Below are 26,374 nucleotides of genomic sequence, written 5' to 3' on the forward strand. Positions count from 1 at the left end.
ATATTTATTTTTAAAACGATTCAAATTAATTACTGAATATTAAAATTTATTCTAAAATTATTCAATGTTTTTAATTAGAATTTCAATATTAAATTTTTCGACACGGATTTTTTTTTTTTTTTTTTTTTTTGTTATTTTTAAAAATCCGACAAATGTCTTCTCAAATTAAGTAATAATTAAATTTACATTATTCATTATTGTCTATTTTTATGGTTATTTTACAATAAATTCAAATAAGATTGTTAAAATTTTGAAGGGGGAAAAAAAAACTAACAAATTAAGATGGCAGAAATCGAAACCGTATCTGAAGTAGACGAAGATAATGAAATTTATGATGATTATTTTAACACTGATGATGTCGAATTGGAAGAAATTCGTTTACATAACGACGATCCTGAATATTTTAAATACGAATGTCTACAGATCGAAGATGCCGAACAACTTTTAAATACAATCATTGACACTGTAAGTAAAAAATTACAAATAACATCATCAATGGCGAAAATATTGTTGCATACACATAATTGGGCATTAGAAGATTCTATTGAGCCACATATGATTAACCAAATACTAGCTAATGCCAGAATTAAACCATTATTTTCATCTATACAAGTGGAAACTCAGCTTTTAAGTAACAAAAGTGAGTCTGAATGTTCTGTGTGCTACAGAACTATTTCTGTAAAGAATTTTAATAGCTTGGCATGTGAACATCAATTCTGTAGAGATTGTTGGTGCAGTCATTTAGCTATTAAAATTTTGGAAGGTGTTTCAATAAATATAGAATGCATGCAACAGAAATGCCATATATTAGTTCTAGAAGATTTTGTAATCAATATTTTATCAAGTCCACTTCTCAAAGAAAAATATAAAAAGCTTATTTTTTCCGAATGCATTTCGAGTCATCCTGAATTAAGATTCTGTCCAGGATCAGACTGTTCGATCGTAATCCGAGCAAAGGAAGTTAAAAGTAAACGTGTTATATGTTCGTCTTGCAAAATTCAATTTTGTTTCAAATGTGGTACAGCTTATCATGCACCAAATGATTGTGAAACAATTAAAAATTGGATATTAAAATGTTCTGACGATTCGGAAACAGCTAATTATATTTGTGCTCATACTAAAGACTGTCCAATGTGTCAAGTAACCATAGAAAAAAATGGCGGATGTAACCACATGAAGTGCTACAATTGCAAACACGAATTCTGCTGGATGTGTCTTAATGATTGGAAATGTCACGGAACTCAATATTATCATTGTAGTATATATGATGAAAATGCTGATGATTCTTCTTCTCAAGCGAAACACTCTCTGAAGAAATATTTATTTTACTACGAGCGCTGGCAAAATCATGCAAACAGTCTAAAATTAGAAGAACAAACATTGCAACAAATAAAAAATAAGATTAACGATAAAGTAATGTCTAACCAAGGAACCTGGATTGATTGGCAATATTTAATTGATGGCGCTAATCTTCTTGCAAATTGCCGTTATACTCTTCAATATACTTATCCGTATGCATATTATTTGAGTGCAGGACCTCGAAAGGAATTGTTTGAATATCAACAAGCCCAACTTGAAGCTGAAATTGAAAATTTATCGTGGAAAATTGAAAGAGCTGAAAGCACAGATCAAGCGGATTTGCAAGTTCAAATGGATATAGCAGAGAAGAGAAGAACAACACTTCTAAAGGATTTTTTAATTGTATAAATATCATAAACGAATTTGTGTAAGCCTATAATAAATATATAATTACTTTAGACAACAATGTTTTTTAAAAAATAATTTATTTCATTCTTTATTATCTCAGTTTCTCAGACTTATTTTTTTAGACTTCCCCATCCTCTCTAAACTGAACACTCCTTACACAAACTTCAGAGCAGGGGTGGGCAGTTCCGAACTAAAAATTACTAAGAATTGTTCCACACCGAATATTAAAATAGTCCCATTTGGAACTACAAACACGTTTTTCATTCTGTATATTTATGAATAGTTTTTCACCGAACAATGAATTCGTATCTGGATTTGAGCTAAAACTAAATGAAAATGTCTCATGAACATTTGTAAACAATAAAATTCGTTTATTATTATTTTAAATTTATGAATATATTAAAGCCAACTATTACCAGAGGGTAATAGTTTGGCTTTAATAACTAATCGGGTTACATTATCGCTACTTGCAGTAATGAAGTCCGATTTAATCCGGTAATAGTTTGGCTTTAACTATTTCGAATATTAGCATATACAGTCAAACCTGTTTTTATGCGGGGGATAGGGACCGCATTAAAAAAAACGCATTAAAAAAAATCTCACGAAACTTCACGAATGGCTGTAAATAATAGTTTTCGCAACACAATTAAAAAAATAATTTTTTTATGCGGTCAACAGGGACCGCATAAAAAAAGTCTCACATAGAAAATAACTCAAAACCGTACGAAATAGAATTTATTGACAACAGATGTCAGCACTTGACTGCATCGTCTGGTCTATCGTCTGTTTTACATATTTTTGTCCAGGTGGTGTTTTGTTGACTTAAAAAGTAAATTATTTCATTTTTCGCATATTCATGCAATAATATTACTATAATAAGTGCATTTATGCTATAATAAGTTTATTTAGCTATAATAAGTCAACGTGAGACATGACGAATCGTACGAGACTAGTCGCCAACTATACCGCACAAATTAAAAATTCGCATTAAAAAAATCGCACAAATAAAAATCGCACATAAAAAGAGCGCATAAAAACAGGTTTGACTGTATATATATATATATATATATATAGTTATATACATACATACATATATATATATATAGGAGAGCGTGTTTTTTTAATTTATTTGCAGACTTTATCGCGAGATGGCAGCACTAGCAATTACGGTGCCGTCTGTATGAAAGCATTAAAAAAGTACGATAACTTAAAACTATGATAACTTTCTTATTTTTCGTCTCCGGTCCAAAAGTCGGGTATCGTCGAACTTGTCTTGGTCCCCTCAGTTCAGATATATATTCAAAGTCCCGAAATTCGATAGCTAGTAATCTATAGTATCCCCGCTCTATTCTAACGATACTCGTCGGCAAAGACCAAAGAAAAGCCCGATTAACACGACTAATTAGGCAACGCTTTCTCCGACGCCGATCCTATCTAAACAGAACGCGCTTCTTCTATTTCGTTATCTCTAACACATTCTAACTACCGATGGAAAAGGCATAGAAAACAGATCCTGCACTCAACCTTCAACAGCGTTTCCTTTGCTTCTCCCGCGACGTCCTCCTCTCGCTACCTGGCGACGCCTAGCCTGTTCTTGATGTGTAGGTGAGGACGGGGTGAGGCCGCTGGTCCCCGCCTCGGCTAGGTCCTGGGGGTCGATGACGAAGCTGGTGGTGGCGCCCGATGTTGTCTGAAAAATCACATAATCCAGGTTTCACATCCGCAAAGAAGTATCCTTTGGTCGCACGCACTATACACAGGCTGCACTACTCACTGGGCGGTCGTCATCCCTCTGCCGTTCCTCTTCGTCGTCCTCGTGCACGGGAACATCTAAATAGAGCACGTCTGGTGGCAGATGTCGATCCACCGGCACACCGATCGTCTGGAGTTGGAGACCGTGGCGACTGGGGCCCGGATAGACGGCCACGATGTCCCCGAGAAACTGCCGGAATGTCGTCGATGTTCTTGGCAATTAAGACAGGAACCGCGTCCTGTACACGTAGGTGCAGTCGTAGCTTTGCAGGCTCCTGTCCGTGCGGAGCGACTTTATGGACTTCTTCAGCCAGCGATTTCTGCACTCGATGTTCTGAGTGTGGGTCCCAGGATCATCGGTGTCGATGAAACTGCACGGAAAAGAAAAGAAAAATGTCGCATTTCAATAACGCACGTTCATTTCTTTCACGTAACACATGGCACAGTTTTATCCTCCTTACCTTTGGAGCCCCGCTGGCTGTAATTGACATTCAGAGAAGTCCATCGTCCTACAACCGTGATATTGGGCTGTCAGATATCAGGGGCAATGTATGTGGCTCCAAAGAACCCTTCGGCTCTTGTTGTCCACGTGAAAGAATACGAGAAAATATAACACAAAATATTTTTTACTATAACTAAAAAATAAAAGGCAATAATAAACTTACGTGTCCGTACATCACCTCCCGTGTTTCCTGACAATAAGCACCAAATATCGTGATTTGGGAGCCTTTAGTTACGAGGCCACGGTTGTATTTTCTCCTCCGGGTGAAGGTCTCATCAATCTGAAAACAAAACATATGAATATAGGTATTACTGAATATAGACATAGACATTTTGGCAAAGTCAGAAACGTGGGTCGATGGTCACTCAATGTGCAACCCTTCACCCCCAAGCTGAATGTTCTGCTGATAAGAGACAAAAACATCCGCAACTTCACAACAGTAATTATTGTTTCTCATACACAATGTAGTGCAACTTAACGATCACTTGGCTTCGTTTCATCTTTATTTTAGTTGATACGCATATACATCTCGCATTTCGGCCTAATACGCCCCTCCTCGGTCAACTAAAATTTGTTAAAAACAAAGATTTTTACATACAATACTTTAAAAAAAGATACAAACCAATTAATTATCTTACAGGCATACCTTTATATCACGGATTCTGCAACCCATAGAGAGGTTTCATGTCGACATCACGAGTGACGTCATGAGCATGCACAATTGTCCAGCGCCATCTTTGTGACTGTTTGTGACTTGTTTACGTTTTGTGTGTGTTCACGTGCGTTTTAACTGGAGTTCTTGTGTTGTTTTTTTTCGTCGCGAATATCACTATGGTGATTTGTTGTGTAATTGGGTGTAATGCTAGTTCACTCAAGAACAAAGGAACATCATTTTTTAAAATTCCCGGCATTATTTGTCATCAAGGATCTCAAACTGAGGAGCTTTCACGACGAAGGCAAACTGCATGGCTCTCGAGAATTAACCGGAAAAATTTCGTTACGAATAAAGTGAATATCAATACAAGAGTTTGTCAGAAACATTTCATTTCAATATTTACGTTAATAAACACTAAGTTATATTTTAAAACCTAAAAGAGTTTACTGATTTGCTTATATTAATTTAGTTAGGTATAATGCATTTATAAACGAATAACTAACGTAATTTCAGGCTTTAGCTAGTGCAAACTTATAAATATTACACGTTAAAACGAAAAGCAAGTAGACTTATTATATGCTAGTTTCAACTAGAAAATAAAGGTACTGAACAATTTGAATTAAAAAAATTGCCACAGCTGTTTTTAAATAGACTTTTACTTTCAGACAAAAATTCTTACTTAAGAAATACGTAAAAACACGAGTTTAAACAAACAAAACATATCTTTCCAAGCAATATTACTTCGCTGTTATTAATTACTTTTACTTTTATATCAGGAGAAACCCAGCCACTTGTTAAATAGTTATGGGCCTCTAAAGATTTATAAGCTTTCATTTGTGACAGGGTGTAGAAATTTGTTGTAAAAACCAAATAGTTTATAATGTCACCAAATTCTACTTTCGGCCACAACTCTTGATATACGACGAAGTCTGATAAACTGGCTTCGTATGGATCGCCTTGACATAACAAAATTTTCTCTTCGTACAGAGCTGCATCTCGTCCTGTTAGACTGCTAGAATAACTTGCAAGAAAAGAATCTTTTTTAACTTAATCCATGATAATAGAACTGCAGTATTTTTGTACGTTTAAACTAAAAAAAAGACGTCGAATAACAGACTACGTGCAAGCTAAGCGAGCGAAAACTACCACAAAAATGGCGAATGGGCGGAGCAAACGTGTGTTTTATCACGTGACATGCGACCTTGAAACCTCTCTATATGAGGTTTCACGCATACGCAACACGTATGTAACTCACATGCATACTGTGGCATGTCTGCTTTAACAAATATATAACATTAACTATATTATTACATTATTACAAAATATAAAAATTTTACATAAAGAGCCAGAAACATATAACAGAACGTTTAAAGAAAATGTTGAAATTTTCAAAAGCTGAAATATCCAAGTGTAAAAATAAACGAAAATTTGTTTAAAATATTATGAAAATTAATACATCTTTAATGATAACCTTTAATAGTCTTTCATGGTCTTGGACAACAATAAAATTGAATATGATATCGTATTGATCGGCATCGGAGAGAAGAATATACTAATGAGCATCACCATGTAAGAAACGTAACAAGCAGATAGATAAGAAAAGGAGAAATACAAATACTTACCATGTAAGAAATGTATATAATAATAATAATAAATAAATGTATAATATCTAATGAGCATCACCATGTAAGAAATGTAACAAGCAGATAGATAAGAAAAGGAGAAATACAAATACTTTTAATAGTTTGAAGATTGAATAACTACACCGACATTACTTAAGTATGTAAAATTTATTTTAAGAACGTTATAAAAATAACAACTTACTACGAACGTAATTAGTAAAACACAGAATTCGTTAGTGTAACTTCCTGAACTTTTGTGAATGTAAAGAAATACACGCTCATAACAGGTATGTCATCACGTGATATTACTTACATAAATGTATATGTAGTAATTCAGCATAAAAATTGGAGATTTAAATAGGATGCATAATATGCTGTGTTAACAGTGTACTTCCCCTTTTTTATGATTTAACCGAAAGACAATAAGATGGATTATTCAAGGTATGTTAACGGTGAATATAAGAAATAATATGTAATAGTCAACAATATAGTTAATGGCCGCGACTCCAGTAGCCGTAAAACAGCCGTAAAACCTCTCGCTGTAAAAGCTTTTAATCACGTGACCATGATATTTTACGACTTGCTCAGGCGTAAAATATCATGGTCACGTGATTAAAAGCTTTTACGGCGAGGAGTTTTACGGCTGTTTTACGGCTAGTGGAGTCGCAGCCTAATGTTATATACGTATTTCTTAAAGCAGACATGCCACAGTATACATGCAAGTTACATACGTGTCGCGTATGCGTGAAACCTCATACGGGTTGCAGAATTCGCGATATAAAGGTATGCCTGTAAGATAATTAATTGGTTTGTATCCTTTTTTAAAGTACAGTCAAACCTGTTTTTATGCGCTCTTTTTATGTGCGATTTTTATTTGTGCGATTTTTTTAATGCGAATTTTTAATTTGTGCGGTATAGTTGGCGACTAGTCTCGTGCGATTCGTCATGTCTTACGTTGACTTATTATAGCTAAATAAACTTATTATAGCATAAATGCACTTATTATAGTAATATTATTGCATGAATATGCGAAAAATGAAATAATTTACTTTTTAAGTCAACAAAACACCACCTGGACAAAAATATGTAAAACAGACGATAGACCAGACGATGCAGTCAAGTGCTGACATCTGTTGTCAATAAATTCTATTTCGTACGGTTTTGAGTTATTTTCTATGTGAGACTTTTTTTATGCGGTCCCTGTTGACCACATAAAAAAAAATATTTTTTAATTGTGTTGCGAAAACTATTATTTACAGCCATTCGTGCAAGTTACATACGTGTCGCGTATGCGTGAAACCTCATACGGGTTGCAGAATTCGTGATATAAAGGTATGCCTGTAAGATAATTAATTGATTTGTATCCTTTTTTAAAGTATTGTATGTAAAAATCTTTGTTTTTAAGAAATTTTAGTTGACTGAGGAGGGGCGTATTAGGGCGAAACGCGAGATGTATACGCGTATCAACTAAAATAAAAATGAAAAGAAGCCAAGTGATCGTTAAGTTGCACTACATTGTGTATGAGAAACAATAGAAACAGAACACGACACGGTTTCAAGTTATCAAAAGGCAGTAATTATACCAATCTACCGCTGTTTTGGGGGCCACGTGCATTCCTCCGCGGCGACGGTGACCGGCTCCTGTTCGACCCACGAGTAGACAAGTATCAACACCTGTAAAATAGAAACAAAACGCATATATACATATACGTCATCTTAAGCCATACGATCAAATTACAGAAATGCATAGCGTACCATGACCCACAAGAAACGAAACCGCCAATTCTGTGAGCACGTTTCGCGAGCGACTGAAATGTCATACCTCTTGGCCTGATAGCTGTGTTCTTTCGAAAAAGGTGTTTTGGGTGCAAGACAGGAAACTGGTGCATATGGCCCTCCAGACGGTGCCGCCAGTCCGTCTTCTCATTTTCTTTTTCTGTTGGACTTTTTCACAGCGATAGATAAATCCGAACCTGTTAGATGAAGCCGGTTCCTTCCGCGTAGTGCCTGAAAATTATGACAAACAGATTGAAAAAGAAGTAAATTGAATATTGGGTGCGTTTTTTTTATTCCTCCGCGTAACTCTGCGCGAGCGACATCCGTTTAAAAATTCTTGCGGAACGCTTTCCTAAATTCCGGTGGGAGTGAGCGCCGTGAAAGGGCAAAAACGGCCGCTTGTAGCATTAGTTTACGGTGGAAAGCAACATGGCGTCCTCCATGACTCGGATAGTTTCGTTTCCGGGTCCATTATGTGGTTTTATGAATGAAAATTTAGAAATTGCGAAAACGCGAATTAGCACACGCGGTGTCTTTTCGAATTTTTTCGAATGGTAGCCGGCATTCAAATTTTTTTCCTGGCTATTTTGAATGCTCTTTCAACAAATAATCCATTTTATGGTTAAATTTTACAATTTGGACCATTCTTTTGCCTTTAAAAGCTCATAGTTTAGAATTATAGATTCCTCCATCACGATACTATCGACAGTGCGGGCGCCGCCATCTTTCTTTCTTTCGCCATCGTTCCTAAATGTCTACAAACGGCAGCGCACTCCCGTAGTAGCGGAGACGCAGAGCGACCGCTATTAAAGAACGCACCCATTGACAGTTAATGTTTACCACTACTACAACTTGCGTGGTCAAATATCGATACAGATAGCTGCTTACTGCACATGTGTAAAGGCGGGAATCAAGGAAAGGCTTACCTCCACACTTAGGTCATGACGGGAAGAAACCAGCTAGGGGTGCGTTCTTTAATAGCGGTCGTTCTGCGTCTCCGCTACTACGGGAGTGCGCTGCCGTTTGTAGGCATTTAGGAACGATGGCGAAAGAAAGAAAGATGGCGGCGCCCGCACTGTCGATAGTATCGTGATGGAGGAATCTATAATTCTAAACTATGAGCTTTTAAAGGCAAAAGAATGGTCCAAATTGTAAAATTTAACCATAAAATGGATTATTTGTTGAAAGAGCATTCAAAATAGCCAGGAAAAAAATTTGAATGCCGGCTACCATTCGAAAAAATTCGAAAAGACACCACGTGTGCTAATTCGCGCTTTCGCAATTTCTAAATTTTCATTCATAAAACCACATAATGGACCCGGAAACGAAACTATCCGAGTCATGGAGGACGCCATGTTGCTTTCCACCGTAAACTACTACTACAAGCGGCCGTTTTTGCCGTTCGACGACGCTCACTCCTACAGGAATTTAGGAACGCGTTCCGCAGGAATTTTTAAACGGATGTCGCTCGCGCGGAGTTACGCGGAGAAATAAAAAAAACGCACCCTAGATCAGATTTGGCACGAGCCCCACGAGGTGGCAAAATTTTTGTGCTGCCTCTTCATTGGGGAAGTAGCAATGAAAGTTATAAGATGTTAAATTGTCAAAAGTCGTGGCGGGGTCCACAACGGGAGACGCTGAAATATCGCAATTGAAAGGCATGAAATCCACGTGCACTAAGAAATGCTGGGTACGAGGATGCAAAGGTCAGCACGGCTTATATAACCTCGGGAGGCGGTGCCGCGTGTCACGTGACCCGCAGCCGGCACCCCGTTGGCCGACAAAGCACGCTGCATCTCTGGCCAAGGAAAGACCACGTGGTTGGGCTGTCATGCGCAGTGCCGTCCTTAAGCCGCTTGTCTGAAACTATGAGTTCCGAAATTCTCCAGCCGCGCGGGCGACTGCAACCGCGACGGCTGTTCCCGTTAACTAGTAATCCCCCCTCGAAAACCGGCGCGACTGCAACTCGCAACTAGAAACAAAAAGTTTGTTCTACGCGCGACGGTTGCAAACGCGCATCCAATCGGAAAACGTCTTTGTGCCACGTCATATTTTGTGTTGTATATTTGTCAACATATCTTGATTATAACATTTGTATTAACTCAGGTTCAGTACATTTAAATGCTATATTTGATATAAATCAAATCTGAATTTTTAAAACTTATTGTTAGATTTATTTTAAAAAGTTTGATTACTTTTAATAATATACAGTTGAATAAAATAAATGCTTACATAAAAGAAAAAAATACATCGATTAGAAATGAATTAAATTATTCAAGCTTTCCTCTAAACAACACCTATCCTCAAATATTCACTTTTATACGATCGATAAACAGCATCCAAAACTTCTGGGATAATGAGATAATGACTGATATCGAATTATGGGCCACTCTAAATTGGTTTGCCAAACTACGAAACGTTTTGCCTAAATTATGTATAATTATAAATTATATTCATACGGATATATCCCCTATAACCTTCGGCATCCGAAAGCCTTAATTCGTTCATTCAGCTGGTGAAAGCGCGATTGTTTAGCCCGTTGATTTTCATTTCGCCAAGTTTTAACCCAGCATGAACGTTTTTTCTTATTTTTCTCTTCGTATATTCTCTCCAGTTCTAACAAAATTATCGCCTTTTTTCTTTTATTCATTCCAGAAAAGGAAACTGCTTGCTATTTTAATAAGAAAAGTAGCTAAAATTCCGTAAATACTCTGAAGTAAAACGTTAAATGTCGGTAAACTCACGAAAGTAGACAAAAACAAGCAACCGTAATTTTATTGGTTTATTATAGGGTCACGTGTTCCGAGTTGCAACGTCAACGAACAATGTGTGACCACGAGAAGACGCGCGCGACTCGCGCTTGTTGCGGTTGCAGTCGCCTGCGCGGCTGGAAATCGCATAGTGTGACCAGGGCTTTACGCTGTCTTGTCTGAAATATGAGTTCCGAAATATCTCGGACGAGACGACGTGGTGGGACTAGTGGGTTGAGAAGCGGACTGCGTCATTATGGACCGGGCTTCGCGTCACGGCAAAGGTAAGAACATACTTAATTATTATCTTACCAGCGCCTACAATTAATATATTCTTAATGATGCATAATTTGTATTTACGGGCCACGTATGACATCAGGCAGGTGACGTGACCCGTAGACCTTGCGGAAGGGACAGAAGATGGTAGGCTACAGCGGGAAAGCGCATTAATGAGTGTTAAGGCAAAGTGTACGCATGACAATTTTTTTTTTTTTTTTTTTTTTTTTTGAACAGTACGCTCCCCTTTTGGGCACGGTGTCACGTGACCACAAGTGACGTAGGCGATTCTCTACAGGGCTATATCTCGTGAAGAATCACGCGTAGAAGTATGGTTCCTTTGCCTTTGTTCCCACAGGGAAGGTTACAGTTTGAGGCAGTCGCTACCCCCTCATTCGGAGGGTAAATTGTGCCGAAGACTTTTCTTACGAATAAAATGATTGGTCCAAAACGTTGTTTTCTTGGCCGTCGTCACGATTACGTGGATCCATTGGATGTTTTCATTTCAGAAAAGACACAATACGCCCCCTGGTGTGGTAAAATAACTTTACTGCCGTGGTGTTTAGACTCAAATTTCGAAAAAGAAATGAAAAAATAGAAATAAAATAAACATTTTGACTGCGGTTTTAGCTTTTTAATGATAAATAAACATTTAAAATATATTTTAAAATACTTACTGAGCATTTGCCAAGTAGTGTTTACGTATTAAAAAAATATGTTTTAAAACTTACATTATATTCTTGTAATTTTTCAAATAATTTTTTTTCATAAGTTTAATATTTTGTGCTGTTATCTAATATTAAAGAAGCATCAATAATATTATAACCGATAGATATTAATTGATATAATTTATTCTACAGTGTGATCGTAATGTGAGCCTCGAAAGGTCGGAGGAAGTCGGACTGCTCCTTTCGGCAACAGGTCGTTGACCTACTCACTTGTCAAGAATAGCTGTTACGTTTTGTTACGCGTTACGTGAGTGGAGGAGGTCAGCGGAACCAACGACAAGGTGTGGCCGACAGTCGAGTAAAGACACCATTCTTTTACAAAACAAAAGGTTTATTAAAGTCAAAAAATTAAGCTACAATTCTAACTCTCAATTATGCGTAGGGGGACCCCGAGAGAGAGAGTTTACAGATATCATTTCATACCTGTTAAAAATCTCTGAGGAAACTTCGACGTGATTCCGGAACAAGGCACGTAGTTATCCACAAGGCACTTGGTCAAATTTTCGCGACTGCGATGAACAATTATTTTGCGGCTCGTCCACAACACGCTCGACTGGCAGATCGAAAGGACTCCCCCGGGGGGGAAAGAAGCGGGTTTTATAGTTTCGCGGTGGGAAATTATGTCACGAGACCGATTGTTTAGAAAGTGTCATCGGGACTAAAACAATTGATAGAATTGGACGGTAAGTGTAAACTTTACGTCTTTACCGCGTGAGAACGTTTACTTTTAACAGGAAGGGTTATATAATTCCCACGAACTCAGAGGTTTGTTTTATGAGTCATTAGGGGAAATAATTTAGAAAAATCCGATAAACTCCAGATTTCGCAGTAAAGTAGCTCCACGTGGGCGGCGAATGGCGGAGGCTTCGGGAACGAAGTAATTGTTTATTCGAGTCCAGGTATTTATCAACTCGCGTTCGAAATTGTATATGTTCTCTCTCTCGGTTCGGCACGCTTGTAGGAATAGACTCTTCCACTGTTCTGCGCTTTTGTAAAATAGTTCTAACTTGGCTAAATAAATTGTTATTTAATGTTTAAATGCGTAGTGGAGTGCGTCATTTCCGGCGCGTGGTCTCTCTACTTCCTCCTCCATCTAGAACCCGACCGTTCTCATTCGCCACCGCTAGCGCGAGACTTACGTACAGACTTAAAAGTCACAATTCAATTAATACAACACAATCCTAAGGACTTTGGTGTCAATTTCTAATTCGATATGCAATAACAAGGATCAAATCGTAATAAAAGCGAGAATATTCTCATGCTCAAATGTTCTTTATTAATATTTGAATATTCGAATTACAAAGTTTTTGAGACGATCCAACAGAAATTAAAGAAGTGAAACCGGAAGATCGCCGATATTCGGTCCACCTCGGAGTCAAACTGTAAATATTTTAAATTAAAATTTTCACACTTATAAATGGAAGCAAATAGTAATTATCGTATAAATAATTAGAACTAAAGTGATTTTATTCTATAGTAAATGAATAAAATTCTGTTTTATTACATCGGTACCAACCTCCTTCTTCAATTTTCTTTCTTTCAGGGTAAACTACCACCAGGTAGACCATTGGCCATACTTAGCTCATTTCTTAACAGCATCCATATATTTCTCATAGCCTCTAAAAACCACTTTACATAATCTGATACCGGTGTAAAAATGTCTTGTCGTTTCAAGTTAAATTCATCACGACCTTTATTTTCATGTATCGACCTTCGCTACTTTCTAAGAAAATAATCACTGAAAAAAATATATTTTTCTTGAATTGACTAAATTCTGTTTTAATTACATCGGTACCGAACTCTTAATCTCTTCAATTTTCTTTCTTTCATCATCTGGTAAACTACCACCAGGTAGACCATTGGCCATACTGTGCTCATTTCTTCAACAGCATATATATATTATATAGCACTAAAAACGACTTTACATAATCTGATACCGGTGTAAAAATGTCTTTCGTTTCAAGTTAAATTCATCACGTCCTTCTATTTTCATGTATCGACCTTCGCTACTTTCTAAGAAAATAATCACTGAAAAAAATATATTTTTCTTATTGAATAAAATTCTGTTTTATTACATCGGTACCAACCTCCTTCTTCAATTTTCTTTCTTTCATCATCTGGGTAAACTACCACCAGGTAGACCATTGGCCATACCTGGCTCATTTCTTCAAACAGCATATATATATTTGATCATAAGTCACTAAAAACGACTTTACATAATCTGATCCCGGTGTAAAAATGCCTTTTCGTTTCAAGTTAAATTCATCACGTCCTTCTATTTTCATGTATCGACCTTCGCTACTTTCTAAGAAAATAATCACTGAAAAAAATATATTTTTCTATGTAAATGAATAAAATTCTGTTTTATTACATCGGTACCAACCTCCTTCTTCAATTTTCTTTCTTTCATGCGGTAAACTACCACCAGGTAGACCATTGGCCATACTTTGCTCATTTCTTAACAGCATTCATATATTTCTCATAACACTCTAAAAACCACTTTACATAATCTGATACCGGTGTAAAAATGTCTTTTCGTTTCAAGTTAAATTCATCACGACCTTCTATTTTCATGTATCGACCTTCGCTACTTTCTAAGAAAATAATCACTGAAAAAAATATATTTTTCTTGAATAATAATTCTGTTTTATTACATCGGTACCAACCTCCTTCTTCAATTTTCTTTCTTTCATCATCTGGTAAACTACCACCAGGTAGACCATTGGCCATACCTGGCTCATTTTCAAACAGCATTCATATATTTTGATATAATCCTAAAAACGACTTTACATAATCTGATCCCGGTGTAAAAATGCCTTTTCGTTTCAAGTTAAATTCATCACGTCCTTTTATTTTCATGTATCGACCTTCGCTACTTTCTAAGAAAATAATCACGAAATAAAATGATTTTATTCTATAGTAAATGAATAAAATTCTGTTTTATTACATCGGTACCAACCTCCTTCTTCAATTTTCTTTCTTTCATCATCTGGTAAACTACCACCAGGTAGACCATTGGCCATACTTGGCTCATTTCTTAACAGCATCCATATATTTCTCATAATCATCTAAAAACCACTTTACATAATCTGATACCGGTGTAAAAATGTCTTGTCGTTTCAAGTTAAATTCATCACGTCCTTTATTTTCATGTATCGACCTTCGCTACTTTCTAAGAAAATAATCACTGAAAAAAATATATTTTTCTTAATTGACTTTATTACAAATTAGTTATACATCGGTACCGAAACCTCCTTCTTTCAATTTTCTTTCTTTCATCATCTGGTAAACTACCACCAGGTAGACCATTGGCCATACCTTGCTCATTTCTCAAACAGCATATATATATTTGAATATCACTTAAAAACGCCTTTACATAATCTGAATACCGGTGTAAGAAATGCCTGTTTCGTTTCAAGTTAAATTCATCACGTCCTTAATATTTTAAATTAAAATCTTCACACTTATCATGGAAGCAAATAGTAATTATCTATAAATAATAAACTAAAGTGATTTTATTCTATAGTAAATGAATAAAATTCTGTTTTATTACATCGGTACCAACCTCCTTCTTCAATTTTCTTTCTTTCATCATCTGGTAAACTACCACCAGGTAGACCATTGGCCATACCTGGCTCATTTCTTAACAGCATAATATATTTGATATAATCACTTAAAAACCGACTTTACATAATCTGATACCGGTTGTAAAAATGTCTTTTCGTTTCAAGTTAAATTCATCACGTCCTTCTATTTTCATGTATCGACCTTCGCTACTTTCTAAGAAAATAATCACTGAAAAAAATATATTTTTCTTGAATAAAATTACTGTTTTATTACATCGGTACAACCTCCTTCTTCAATTTTCTTTCTTTCATCAATCTGGTAAACTTACCACCAGGTAGACCATTGGCCATACCTGGCTCATTTTCAAACAGCATATATATATTTGATATAATCACTAAAAACGACTTTACATAATCTGATCCCGGTGTAAAAATGCCTTTTCGTTTCAAGTTAAATTCATCACGTCCTTCTATTTTCATGTATCGACCTTCGCTACTTTCTAAGAAAATAATCACTGAAAAAAATATATTTTTCTTGAATAAAATTCTGTTTTATTACATCGGTACCAACCTCCTTCTTCAATTTTCTTTCTTTCATCATCTGGTAAACTACCACCAGGTAGACCATTGGCCATACCTGGCTCATTTTCAACAGCATATATATATTTGATATAATCACTTAAAAACGACTTTACATAATCTGATCCCGGTGTAAAAATGCCTTTTCGTTTCAAGTTAATTCATCACGTCCTTCTATTTTCATGTATCGACCTTCGCTACTTTCTAAGAAAATAATCACTGAAAAAAATATATTTTTCTTGAATGAATAAAATTCTGTTTTATTACATCGGTACCAACCTCCTTCTTCAATTTTCTTTCTTTCAGGGTAAACTACCACCAGGTAGACCATTGGCCATACTTAGCTCATTTCTTAACAGCATCCATATATTTCTCATAGCCTCTAAAAACCACTTTACATAATCTGATACCGGTGTAAAAATGTCTTGTCGTTTCAAGTTAAATTCATCACGACCTTTATTTTCATGTATCGACCTTCGCTACTTTCTAAGAAAATAATCACTGAAAAAAATATATTTTTCTTAATTGACTTTACTTACAAATAGGAACAGCGGCCAGCAAAGGAAACGTTTAAAAATAGCGAATTTTCAGATTATTTTCTAAGAATTCTTACAAAAACGTTTTCGAAAAAGGGCCACTGTGTACAGATGCCCATTGCTGCAAAGTGACCATTATGCGGGTTCGACGATATTAAATTATTATAAAGTACGTCAAAAGATACTTTATAAACGTTACCGATAACGACGAATGTAAACACCAACTTGTACATCTTCGCTTGTTAGTTCTGCTTCCGATTTTCCTGAAGGTTTTTCACCCAAAGAATACTGAAAACACGCAATTCGTACTGCTTTATATAAGAAAAATATGCAATTTAGTCGCAATTTCATTGGTTGAATGACAGCTGCATGTAGATCAAAGTCGACGATGTTGCGCGTGGGAATGCTAAAATGTCCAATCGTGTGACTGTTTATTTAAATTTATATATTTTGCTTCAGTAACTAACCGAATTCCATGCTGTAAACATGCCTACTGAAAGAATATTTCTATGCGTATTGATGAGAAACTAGAAGACTTTTACCGAAAAAATTCACAAGCAGACTGCTCAAAATTTTTCATACGAATGTTTAAAACATCAAAAGCTCTTTATAAACTTTAATTGCAACAAAATTATTTCTTGAAATTTCTTTTTGTAGAGAAATACGAAACCTTAATAGATATTTCGGGTTCTGTTTCCAGGGATGGACGTAGACTTGTTGTGGCTTTAAGCTGTAATATAAAGTTCAGAGGTTTCGCCAGTGGACGAATGGAGAAACCACTGAACGTCAGTCGTAGGTTCGCGCTTCACTAACGTGCTGACCACGTAAATTTCTGGGGTGTTATTCACGTGTCTAACAGCTAAATAGGAGCCAGTTCCCCCATAGAAAGTCCTACCGGGAGGAACGTCTTCACTTAACAGATACCCGTTGTGTTGAGTTGCCTATTCCATTCATCCTATAACATACAACAGGTTCTTCCCCACCAAGTGATGATATATATAAAAAGTACGAAACTTTACAGACACATATCGCCAGGCATCGTGGGGCCCGACGTTATGTATCATTAGATGTAGTTTGTTTATTTTTCGTGCTGCCGCGCCCTTTGCTAACTAGCTAATGGCTTTAATTGTAGGCCTGACCGAATCCTCAACGGGTATAGGGAAAGGGGATTTTTGTATTCACAGGGAGGAAGGAGAAATATTGACGGGATTACCCAACTCATTACACGGGTGATCTACCATGAAAAAAAGTTTTCTACAACATTGACTGCAATTTATAAATAATTAAAATTAATCATGTACTGTACTTCTTGTATATTTAATTACAATTCTATTTCGTTTTCCTCTAGTTCAAAATTGCCTGGATTCCATGAAGCTATAACGCGCCATTGTTGAGGGGTGTATGCCAATGCTTCAATTTTGCAATAATTGGCATTTCAGTGAATTTCCCCTTTGGTCGACCGGCGGTAAACAGATGAAAGTTAAATGAAATTTAAAAATACGGCAACAAGTTACTGAACTTTCCTGGCGACCTTTAAAATTTTGGTGACGCCATCTGTTACGATATTTTACTTTAAAACATTTTTATAGTTTTAATTCTTATAAAATGGCAAAAAGCTTAATTTTCAGCATTCGATAAGTTTTATGAAAAAAATTCTAAATGCTAATAATAAGTAAAATCGTCATTAAGTCTTTTCCTATTGGAGATACACACGACTGCAATTATCTCCCACTCCTTCGACCTTTAACTACCAAAATTTAATAGCATCGATATCAATAATTCACAAACCTGCCTGCAAAATTTCAGAAATTTTAGATAAAAGACAACTGAGTTATTAAGCTTCAAGGGGAGTGAACAAAATCGTGTCCTATACACACAGAAATCCACACATACATAAAAAAAAACCCGTAATCCTTTTGCATTTCTCGACGTTTCAAGGTGTCCTGAGCCCAAAAATGTAAAAATTTTGATGGTCATTTTTTGACCCATCGCCATACTTTCCCTCTTAAATATAACAACCGGAAAAGTAAAAATTCCAATGTAAATAATAACGATGGATAAATCACATATTACGCAAAGAATGCGGAGTAATTTCAACTGAGAACTCTAATTATACACTATCTAAAGAGACATTAGCAGACCAAATGCTGCCAAATCTGGTATGGTGAAAATTGCAACCGTTTGAAAGATATTTACGTAAAACAACTCACCATTACGGTTTTTTAGGCGCTTCAAATCATGAAAATTTTTTTATTTATTCAAACAATATTCTCGACAACTTTCTTTATGACATTTTACGTCTGAAGGTTTTTCAGGATCTATTCAAAATAATAATTTTCAGCCAGAACATCGTGAGTTATACCAGGCCAGCAGTGAGGCAGCCGAATGTCGAGAGACGGGACCGACGTATCCAGAGAGAGAAGACCCGAATCATCCAACTCCTCCGGTTTCTTACAAGTTCAGAGCGATCCACTAGCACCCGGCCATCAGACACGTGGAATTTTTCGGCTGTCGAAATTATATAAAAAGGGGCCAGTTTCCCCATAGAATATCTTTTGAGAGTACTTTACTTAACGTTGTTTGGGAAATTGATACCTAGATAGATGCCAATTTCCCGTACAATGTCCTTTCGGGTGTCATCTCCCCTTCGTAGGTGGCCATGTGTCACGTTTTCGTTAATCCCATCCCATTTATCCTATAATTCCATTCATAGAATCGCTTGTAAATCATATAAGCGATTCTACGAATCATAAAAGGCGAATAATACACTTCAGTCGGTTGCCCTTATACTTAGTATTCTGAGAGGAAAATAAGATATTACAATATTTTTAAGTGTTTATTTAAAATACATGATCTTCACCTGAAATTAGTACAATCTTGTCCCTGTACATCATACTTTTCCGTTAGCGACAGAGTCGTGCCGGTCATCTATCTAACTCCTTAAGGGGAGAAGATTTTTGAATTGAAATAACGTGTGACTTCTGGTCAAAAGCAGATGTTTGTATATAGTTAAACGAGGCCTTCTTCTTCTCGTGTCTCGTCTTTCATCCATCTAACTGATTTCTCGAGAGTAAACAAATACATACGGAAGACAGTGGAAATTTATGCGTCTAGAATTTATTTAAATTGCTGCCCAATGAATTCATAAATTTAACAAACATTGGCGAAGTCTTGCACCTGCCAACGTTGACAACATTCATTAAAAGTTCGCAATTAACTGACGGAGTTAACAGCTGCGTGACCACATCCCATCGCATTTGAACAGTAGACACAGAAAAATATTTTTAATAATAATAAATTTTTGAAAATTTCGTATTTTTCTTAATTATTTCTTAAAGTATACACAAGAATGCGATTTTATACATTTTACATTAAAAGATTGTGTAAATCTTATTCCAAGTTTCCTTATTAAGAAAGACGTTTCCTTTGATAAGTTGAATATGTATTTTCAGCTGCAATTTACAATTTGCAGACGTATACATTTCCACTGCCACGTGTCTGTCTGTCTATTGTCTGAGTGTGTCTGCCTGTACTTCGTTAATCTCGAGAAGGGAGTTAGATAGATGTAAATCAAAACCGAATATGGAAAGCTTAGGGACCTGAGACTCCGATTAACTATATACTAAATTTCCGGTCGGAACCGGTTTTGATTTACATCTATCTAACTCTCTTCTCGAGATTAACGAAGTACAGGCAGACACACTCAGACAATAGACAGACAGACACGTGGCAGTGGAAATGTATACGTCTGCAAATTGTAAATTGCAGCTGAAAATACATATTCAACTTATCAAAGGAAACGTCTTTCTTAATAAGGAAACTTGGAATAAGATTTACACAATCTTTTAATGTAAAATGTATAAAATCGCATTCTTGTGTATACTTTAAGAAATAATTAAGAAAAATACGAAATTTTCAAAAATTTATTATTATTAAAAATATTTTTCTGTGTCTACTGTTCAAATGCGATGGGATGTGGTCACGCAGCTGTTAACTCCGTCAGTTAATTGCGAACTTTTAATGAATGTTGTCAACGTTGGCAGGTGCAAGACTTCGCCAATGTTTGTTAAATTTATGAATTCATTGGGCAGCAATTTAAATAAATTCTAGACGCATAAATTTCCACTGTCTTCCGTATGTATTTGTTTACTCTCGAGAAATCAGTTAGATGGATGAAAGACGAGACACGAGAAGAAGAAGGCCTCGTTTAACTATATACAAACATCTGCTTTTGACCAGAAGTCACACGTTATTTCAATTCAAAAATCTTCTCCCCTTAAGGAGTTAGATAGATGACCGGCACGACTCTGTCGCTAACGGAAAAGTATGATGTACAGGGACAAGATTGTACTAATTTCAGGTGAAGATCATGTATTTTAAATAAACACTTAAAAATATTGTAATATCTTATTTTCCTCTCAGAATACTAAGTATAAGGGCAACCGACTGAAGTGTATTATTCGCCTTTTATGATTCGTAGAATCGCTTATATGATTTACAAGCGATTCTATGAATGGAATTATAGGATAAATGGGATGGGATTAACGAAAACGTGACACATGGCCACCTACGAAGGGGAGATGACACCCGAAAGGACATTGTACGGGAAATTGGCATCTATCTAGGTATCAATTTCCCAAACAACGTTAAGTAAAGTACTCTCAAAAGATATTCTATGGGGAAACTGGCCCCTTTTTATATAATTTCGACAGCCGAAAAATTCCACGTGTCTGATGGCCGGGTGCTAGTGGATCGCTCTGACGGATCTTGTAAGAAACCGGAGGAGTTGGATGATTCGGGTCTTCTCTCTCTGGATACGTCGGTCCCGTCTCTCGACATTCGGCTGCCTCACTGCTGGCCTGGTATAACTCACGATGTTCTGGCTGAAAATTATTATTTTGAATAGATCCTGAAAAACCTTCAGACGTAAAATGTCATAAAGAAAGTTGTCGAGAATATTGTTTGAATAAATAAAAAAATTTTCATGATTTGAAGCGCCTAAAAAACCGTAATGGTGAGTTGTTTTACGTAAATATCTTTCAAACGGTTGCAATTTTCACCATACCAGATTTGGCAGCATTTGGTCTGCTAATGTTTCTTTAGATAGTGTATAATTAGAGTTCTCAGTTGAAATTACTCCGCATTCTTTGCGTAATATGTGATTTATCCATCGTTATTATTTACATTGGAATTTTTACTTTTCCGGTTGTTATATTTAAGAGGGAAAGTATGGCGATGGGTCAAAAAATGACCATCAAAATTTTTACATTTTTGGGCTCAGGACACCTTGAAACGTCGAGAAATGCAAAAGGATTACGGTGTTTTTTTTATGTATGTGTGGATTTCTGTGTGTATAGGACACGATTTTGTTCACTCCCCTTGAAGCTTAATAACTCAGTTGTCTTTTATCTAAAATTTCTGAAATTTTGCAGGCAGGTTTGTGAATTATTGATATCGATGCTATTAAATTTTGGTAGTTAAAGGTCGAAGGAGTGGGAGATAATTGCAGTCGTGTGTATCTCCAATAGGAAAAGACTTAATGACGATTTTACTTATTATTAGCATTTAGAATTTTTTTCATAAAACTTATCGAATGCTGAAAATTAAGCTTTTTGCCATTTTATAAGAATTAAAACTATAAAAATGTTTTAAAGTAAAATATCGTAACAGATGGCGTCACCAAAATTTTAAAGGTCGCCAGGAAAGTTCAGTAACTTGTTGCCGTATTTTTAAATTTCATTTAACTTTCATCTGTTTACCGCCGGTCGACCAAAGGGGAAATTCACTGAAATGCCAATTATTGCAAAATTGAAGCATTGGCATACACCCCTCAACAATGGCGCGTTATAGCTTCATGGAATCCAGGCAATTTTGAACTAGAGGAAAACGAAATAGAATTGTAATTAAATATACAAGAAGTACAGTACATGATTAATTTTAATTATTTATAAATTGCAGTCAATGTTGTAGAAAACTTTTTTTCATGGTAGATCACCCGTGTAATGAGTTGGGTAATCCCGTCAATATTTCTCCTTCCTCCCTGTGAATACAAAAATCCCCTTTCCCTATACCCGTTGAGGATTCGGTCAGGCCTACAATTAAAGCCATTAGCTAGTTAGCAAAGGGCGCGGCAGCACGAAAAATAAACAAACTACATCTAATGATACATAACGTCGGGCCCCACGATGCCTGGCGATATGTGTCTGTAAAGTTTCGTACTTTTTATATATATCATCACTTGGTGGGGAAGAACCTGTTGTATGTTATAGATGATTCGCGGGTTCGCACAAGTTCGCCCGAACCCGTTGTTAAAATTTTCAGTTTTCCGAACTGTGTTAAACACACGGAACATTTCTCAGTGGGTTTGTTTTTTTTTTAAAAAGATATATTAAAATATGCGTATTATACTCTGTAATACTACTAAACTAGAGCCTTATACCCCGTTCGTACCGAGCATTTCAATCTAGATTGTGAGCAAGGTCAGGGAGATGTCTTGGCGCGATCTCTTTCGACCGTTTCAATCGAGGTTTAATCGCGATCGATTCAAGAGAGTTCTTGATCCAGTCATAATACCCCGTTCGCACCGAGCATTTCAATCTAGATTGTGACCAAGGTCAGCGACTATGCCTTGGTGCGAACACCCTCGACCGTTTCAATCTCGACTGAAACGACGTTCAATCGCGATTGACTGGAGAGAGTTCTTGAAACTAGATCCAGTCATAAGAGAGATCCCACAATCCCACGCGCGTGAGAAAATACAACATGGCTACAGAACACGTGTCGGGCTATCGGCAAAGAAATAAAAAAGATGTTTGGAGAGACGATGACATCTGTCTATTATTAGATATATGGCAAGATAAAGTATTTATTTCTAATCAAAACTTCCATTTTGTGTGTTGGTGTTTGTGACTTACCGAGTAGTTATGCCAGTTTTATCATCGCTTACAATAGCCGGGTTATTCTCAAGCGAATTACCTGTGCGAACGGCACGACGTTTGAATAGCGACAGTCACAATCCAGATTGTAGGTAAATCGAGATCGAAGTGAGTCGTGGATTGTGTGCGAACGTAGTATAAGAGAGATCCCAGAATGCCACGCTCGCGAGATAATACAAGATGGCTGTCGAACACGTGTCGGGCTATGGACAGCGAAAGAAAAAGTATAATGTATCTCGAGAGATGATGACACGTGTGTATTTCCAGAAGCGCCATTTCGCGGTAAAAAATGCCTGCCTAAAAAAAAAAAAATGGTCGACAGCCCTAAAATATTATCGTTACCTGCCCTTCACCCATGGCTCGTTACGTTCCAAGTACGCCACTGATTGTTAGATATACGGTTGCAAGAAAAGGTATTGTATTTATTTCTATTCAAAACTTCCATTTCATTTGTCGGTGATTGTCAGGGAAAAATTTTCTGCTAGCGAACCCCTTGTTAAATATTTCGAATATCACCACTGTGGAGAAGAACCTGTTGTATGTTATAGGATGAATGGAATAGGCAACTCAACACAACGGGTATCTGTTAAGTGAAGACGTTCCTCCCGGTAGGACTTTCTATGGGGGAACTGGCTCCTATTTAGCTGTTAGACACGTGAATAACACCCCAGAAATTTACGTGGTCAGCACGTTAGTGAAGCGCGAACCTACGACTGACGTTCAGTGGTTTCTCCATTCGTCCACTGGCGAAACCTCTGAACTTTATATTACAGCTTAAAGCCACAACAAGTCTACGTCCATCCCTGGAAACAGAACCCGAAATATCTATTAAGGTTTCGTATTTCTCTACAAAAAGAAATTTCAAAAAATAATTTTGTTGCAATTAAAGTTTATAAAGAGCTTTTGATGTTTTAAACATTCGTATGAAAAAATTTTGAGCAGTCTGCTTGTGAATTTTTTCGGTAAAAGTCTTCTAGTTTCTCATCAATACGCATAGAAATATTCTTTCAGTAGGCATGTTTACAGCATGGAATTCGGTTAGTTACTGAAGCAAAATATATAAATTTAAATAAACAGTCACACGATTGGACATTTTAGCATTCCCACGCGCAACATCGTCGACTTTGATCTACATGCAGCTGTCATTCAACCAATGAAATTGCGACTAAATTGCATATTTTTCTTATATAAAGCAGTACGAATTGCGTGTTTTCAGTATTCTTTGGGTGAAAAACCTTCAGGAAAATCGGAAGCAGAACTAACAAGCGAAGATGTACAAGTTGGTGTTTACATTCGTCGTTATCGGTAACGTTTATAAAGTATCTTTTGACGTACTTTATAATAATTTAATATCGTCGAACCCGCATAATGGTCACTTTGCAGCAATGGGCATCTGTACACAGTGGCCCTTTTTCGAAAACGTTTTTGTAAGAATTCTTAGAAAATAATCTGAAAATTCGCTATTTTTAAACGTTTCCTTTGCTGGCCGCTGTTCCTATTTGTAAGTAAAGTCAATTAAGAAAAATATATTTTTTTCAGTCATTATTTTCTTAGAAAGTAGCGAAGGTCGATACATGAAAATAAAGGTCGTGATGAATTTAACTTGAAACGACAAGACATTTTTACACCGGTATCAGATTATGTAAAGTGGTTTTTAGAGGCTATGAGAAATATATGGATGCTGTTAAGAAATGAGCTAAGTATGGCCAATGGTCTACCTGGTGGTAGTTTACCCTGAAAGAAAGAAAATTGAAGAAGGAGGTTGGTACCGATGTAATAAAACAGAATTTTATTCATTTACTATAGAATAAAATCACTTTAGTTCTAATTATTTATACGATAATTACTATTTGCTTCCATTTATAAGTGTGAAAATTTTAATTTAAAATATTTACAGTTTGACTCCGAGGTGGACCGAATATCGGCGATCTTCCGGTTTCACTTCTTTAATTTCTGTTGGATCGTCTCAAAAACTTTGTAATTCGAATATTCAAATATTAATAAAGAACATTTGAGCATGAGAATATTCTCGCTTTTATTACGATTTGATCCTTGTTATTGCATATCGAATTAGAAATTGACACCAAAGTCCTTAGGATTGTGTTGTATTAATTGAATTGTGACTTTTAAGTCTGTACGTAAGTCTCGCGCTAGCGGTGGCGAATGAGAACGGTCGGGTTCTAGATGGAGGAGGAAGTAGAGAGACCACGCGCCGGAAATGACGCACTCCACTACGCATTTAAACATTAAATAACAATTTATTTAGCCAAGTTAGAACTATTTTACAAAAGCGCAGAACAGTGGAAGAGTCTATTCCTACAAGCGTGCCGAACCGAGAGAGAGAACATATACAATTTCGAACGCGAGTTGATAAATACCTGGACTCGAATAAACAATTACTTCGTTCCCGAAGCCTCCGCCATTCGCCGCCCACGTGGAGCTACTTTACTGCGAAATCTGGAGTTTATCGGATTTTTCTAAATTATTTCCCCTAATGACTCATAAAACAAACCTCTGAGTTCGTGGGAATTATATAACCCTTCCTGTTAAAAGTAAACGTTCTCACGCGGTAAAGACGTAAAGTTTACACTTACCGTCCAATTCTATCAATTGTTTTAGTCCCGATGACACTTTCTAAACAATCGGTCTCGTGACATAATTTCCCACCGCGAAACTATAAAACCCGCTTCTTTCCCCCCCGGGGGAGTCCTTTCGATCTGCCAGTCGAGCGTGTTGTGGACGAGCCGCAAAATAATTGTTCATCGCAGTCGCGAAAATTTGACCAAGTGCCTTGTGGATAACTACGTGCCTTGTTCCGGAATCACGTCGAAGTTTCCTCAGAGATTTTTAACAGGTATGAAATGATATCTGTAAACTCTCTCTCTCGGGGTCCCCCTACGCATAATTGAGAGTTAGAATTGTAGCTTAATTTTTTGACTTTAATAAACCTTTTGTTTTGTAAAAGAATGGTGTCTTTACTCGACTGTCGG

General features: G+C 36.5%; 1 protein-coding gene and 2 long non-coding RNA genes across 3 annotated transcripts; 2 read left to right on the forward strand and 1 right to left on the reverse strand.

Annotated features, from left to right (window-relative positions):
• Window positions 1-228: 228 nt before the first annotated feature.
• On the forward strand, window positions 229-1,731 carry LOC136981214 (potential E3 ubiquitin-protein ligase ariadne-2-like). The gene has a single exon (XM_067277497.1). It carries the CDS (start codon window positions 283-285, stop codon window positions 1,705-1,707), a length of 1,425 nt encoding a protein of 474 aa, XP_067133598.1. The 5' UTR covers window positions 229-282; the 3' UTR covers window positions 1,708-1,731.
• An 11,290-nt stretch (window positions 1,732-13,021) lies between these two features.
• LOC136981223 (uncharacterized) lies at window positions 13,022-13,418 on the reverse strand. The gene is made up of 2 exons (XR_010881664.1): window positions 13,285-13,418; window positions 13,022-13,148 (listed from the first exon to the last, which is right to left on the reverse strand). It is a non-coding gene; the product is annotated as an uncharacterized lncRNA (long non-coding RNA).
• Window positions 13,419-24,624: 11,206 nt separating this feature from the next.
• Window positions 24,625-25,408, forward strand: LOC136981232 (uncharacterized). Its single transcript, XR_010881667.1, has 3 exons — window positions 24,625-24,689; window positions 24,924-25,145; window positions 25,282-25,408. It is a non-coding gene; the product is annotated as an uncharacterized lncRNA (long non-coding RNA).
• Window positions 25,409-26,374: the final 966 nt, after the last annotated feature.

The sequence above is a fragment of the Centruroides vittatus genome, unplaced genomic scaffold (assembly GCF_030686945.1).
Source record: "Centruroides vittatus isolate TY-2023 unplaced genomic scaffold, ASM3068694v2 contig_1168, whole genome shotgun sequence".
NCBI classification, from domain to species: domain Eukaryota; kingdom Metazoa; phylum Arthropoda; class Arachnida; order Scorpiones; family Buthidae; genus Centruroides; species Centruroides vittatus.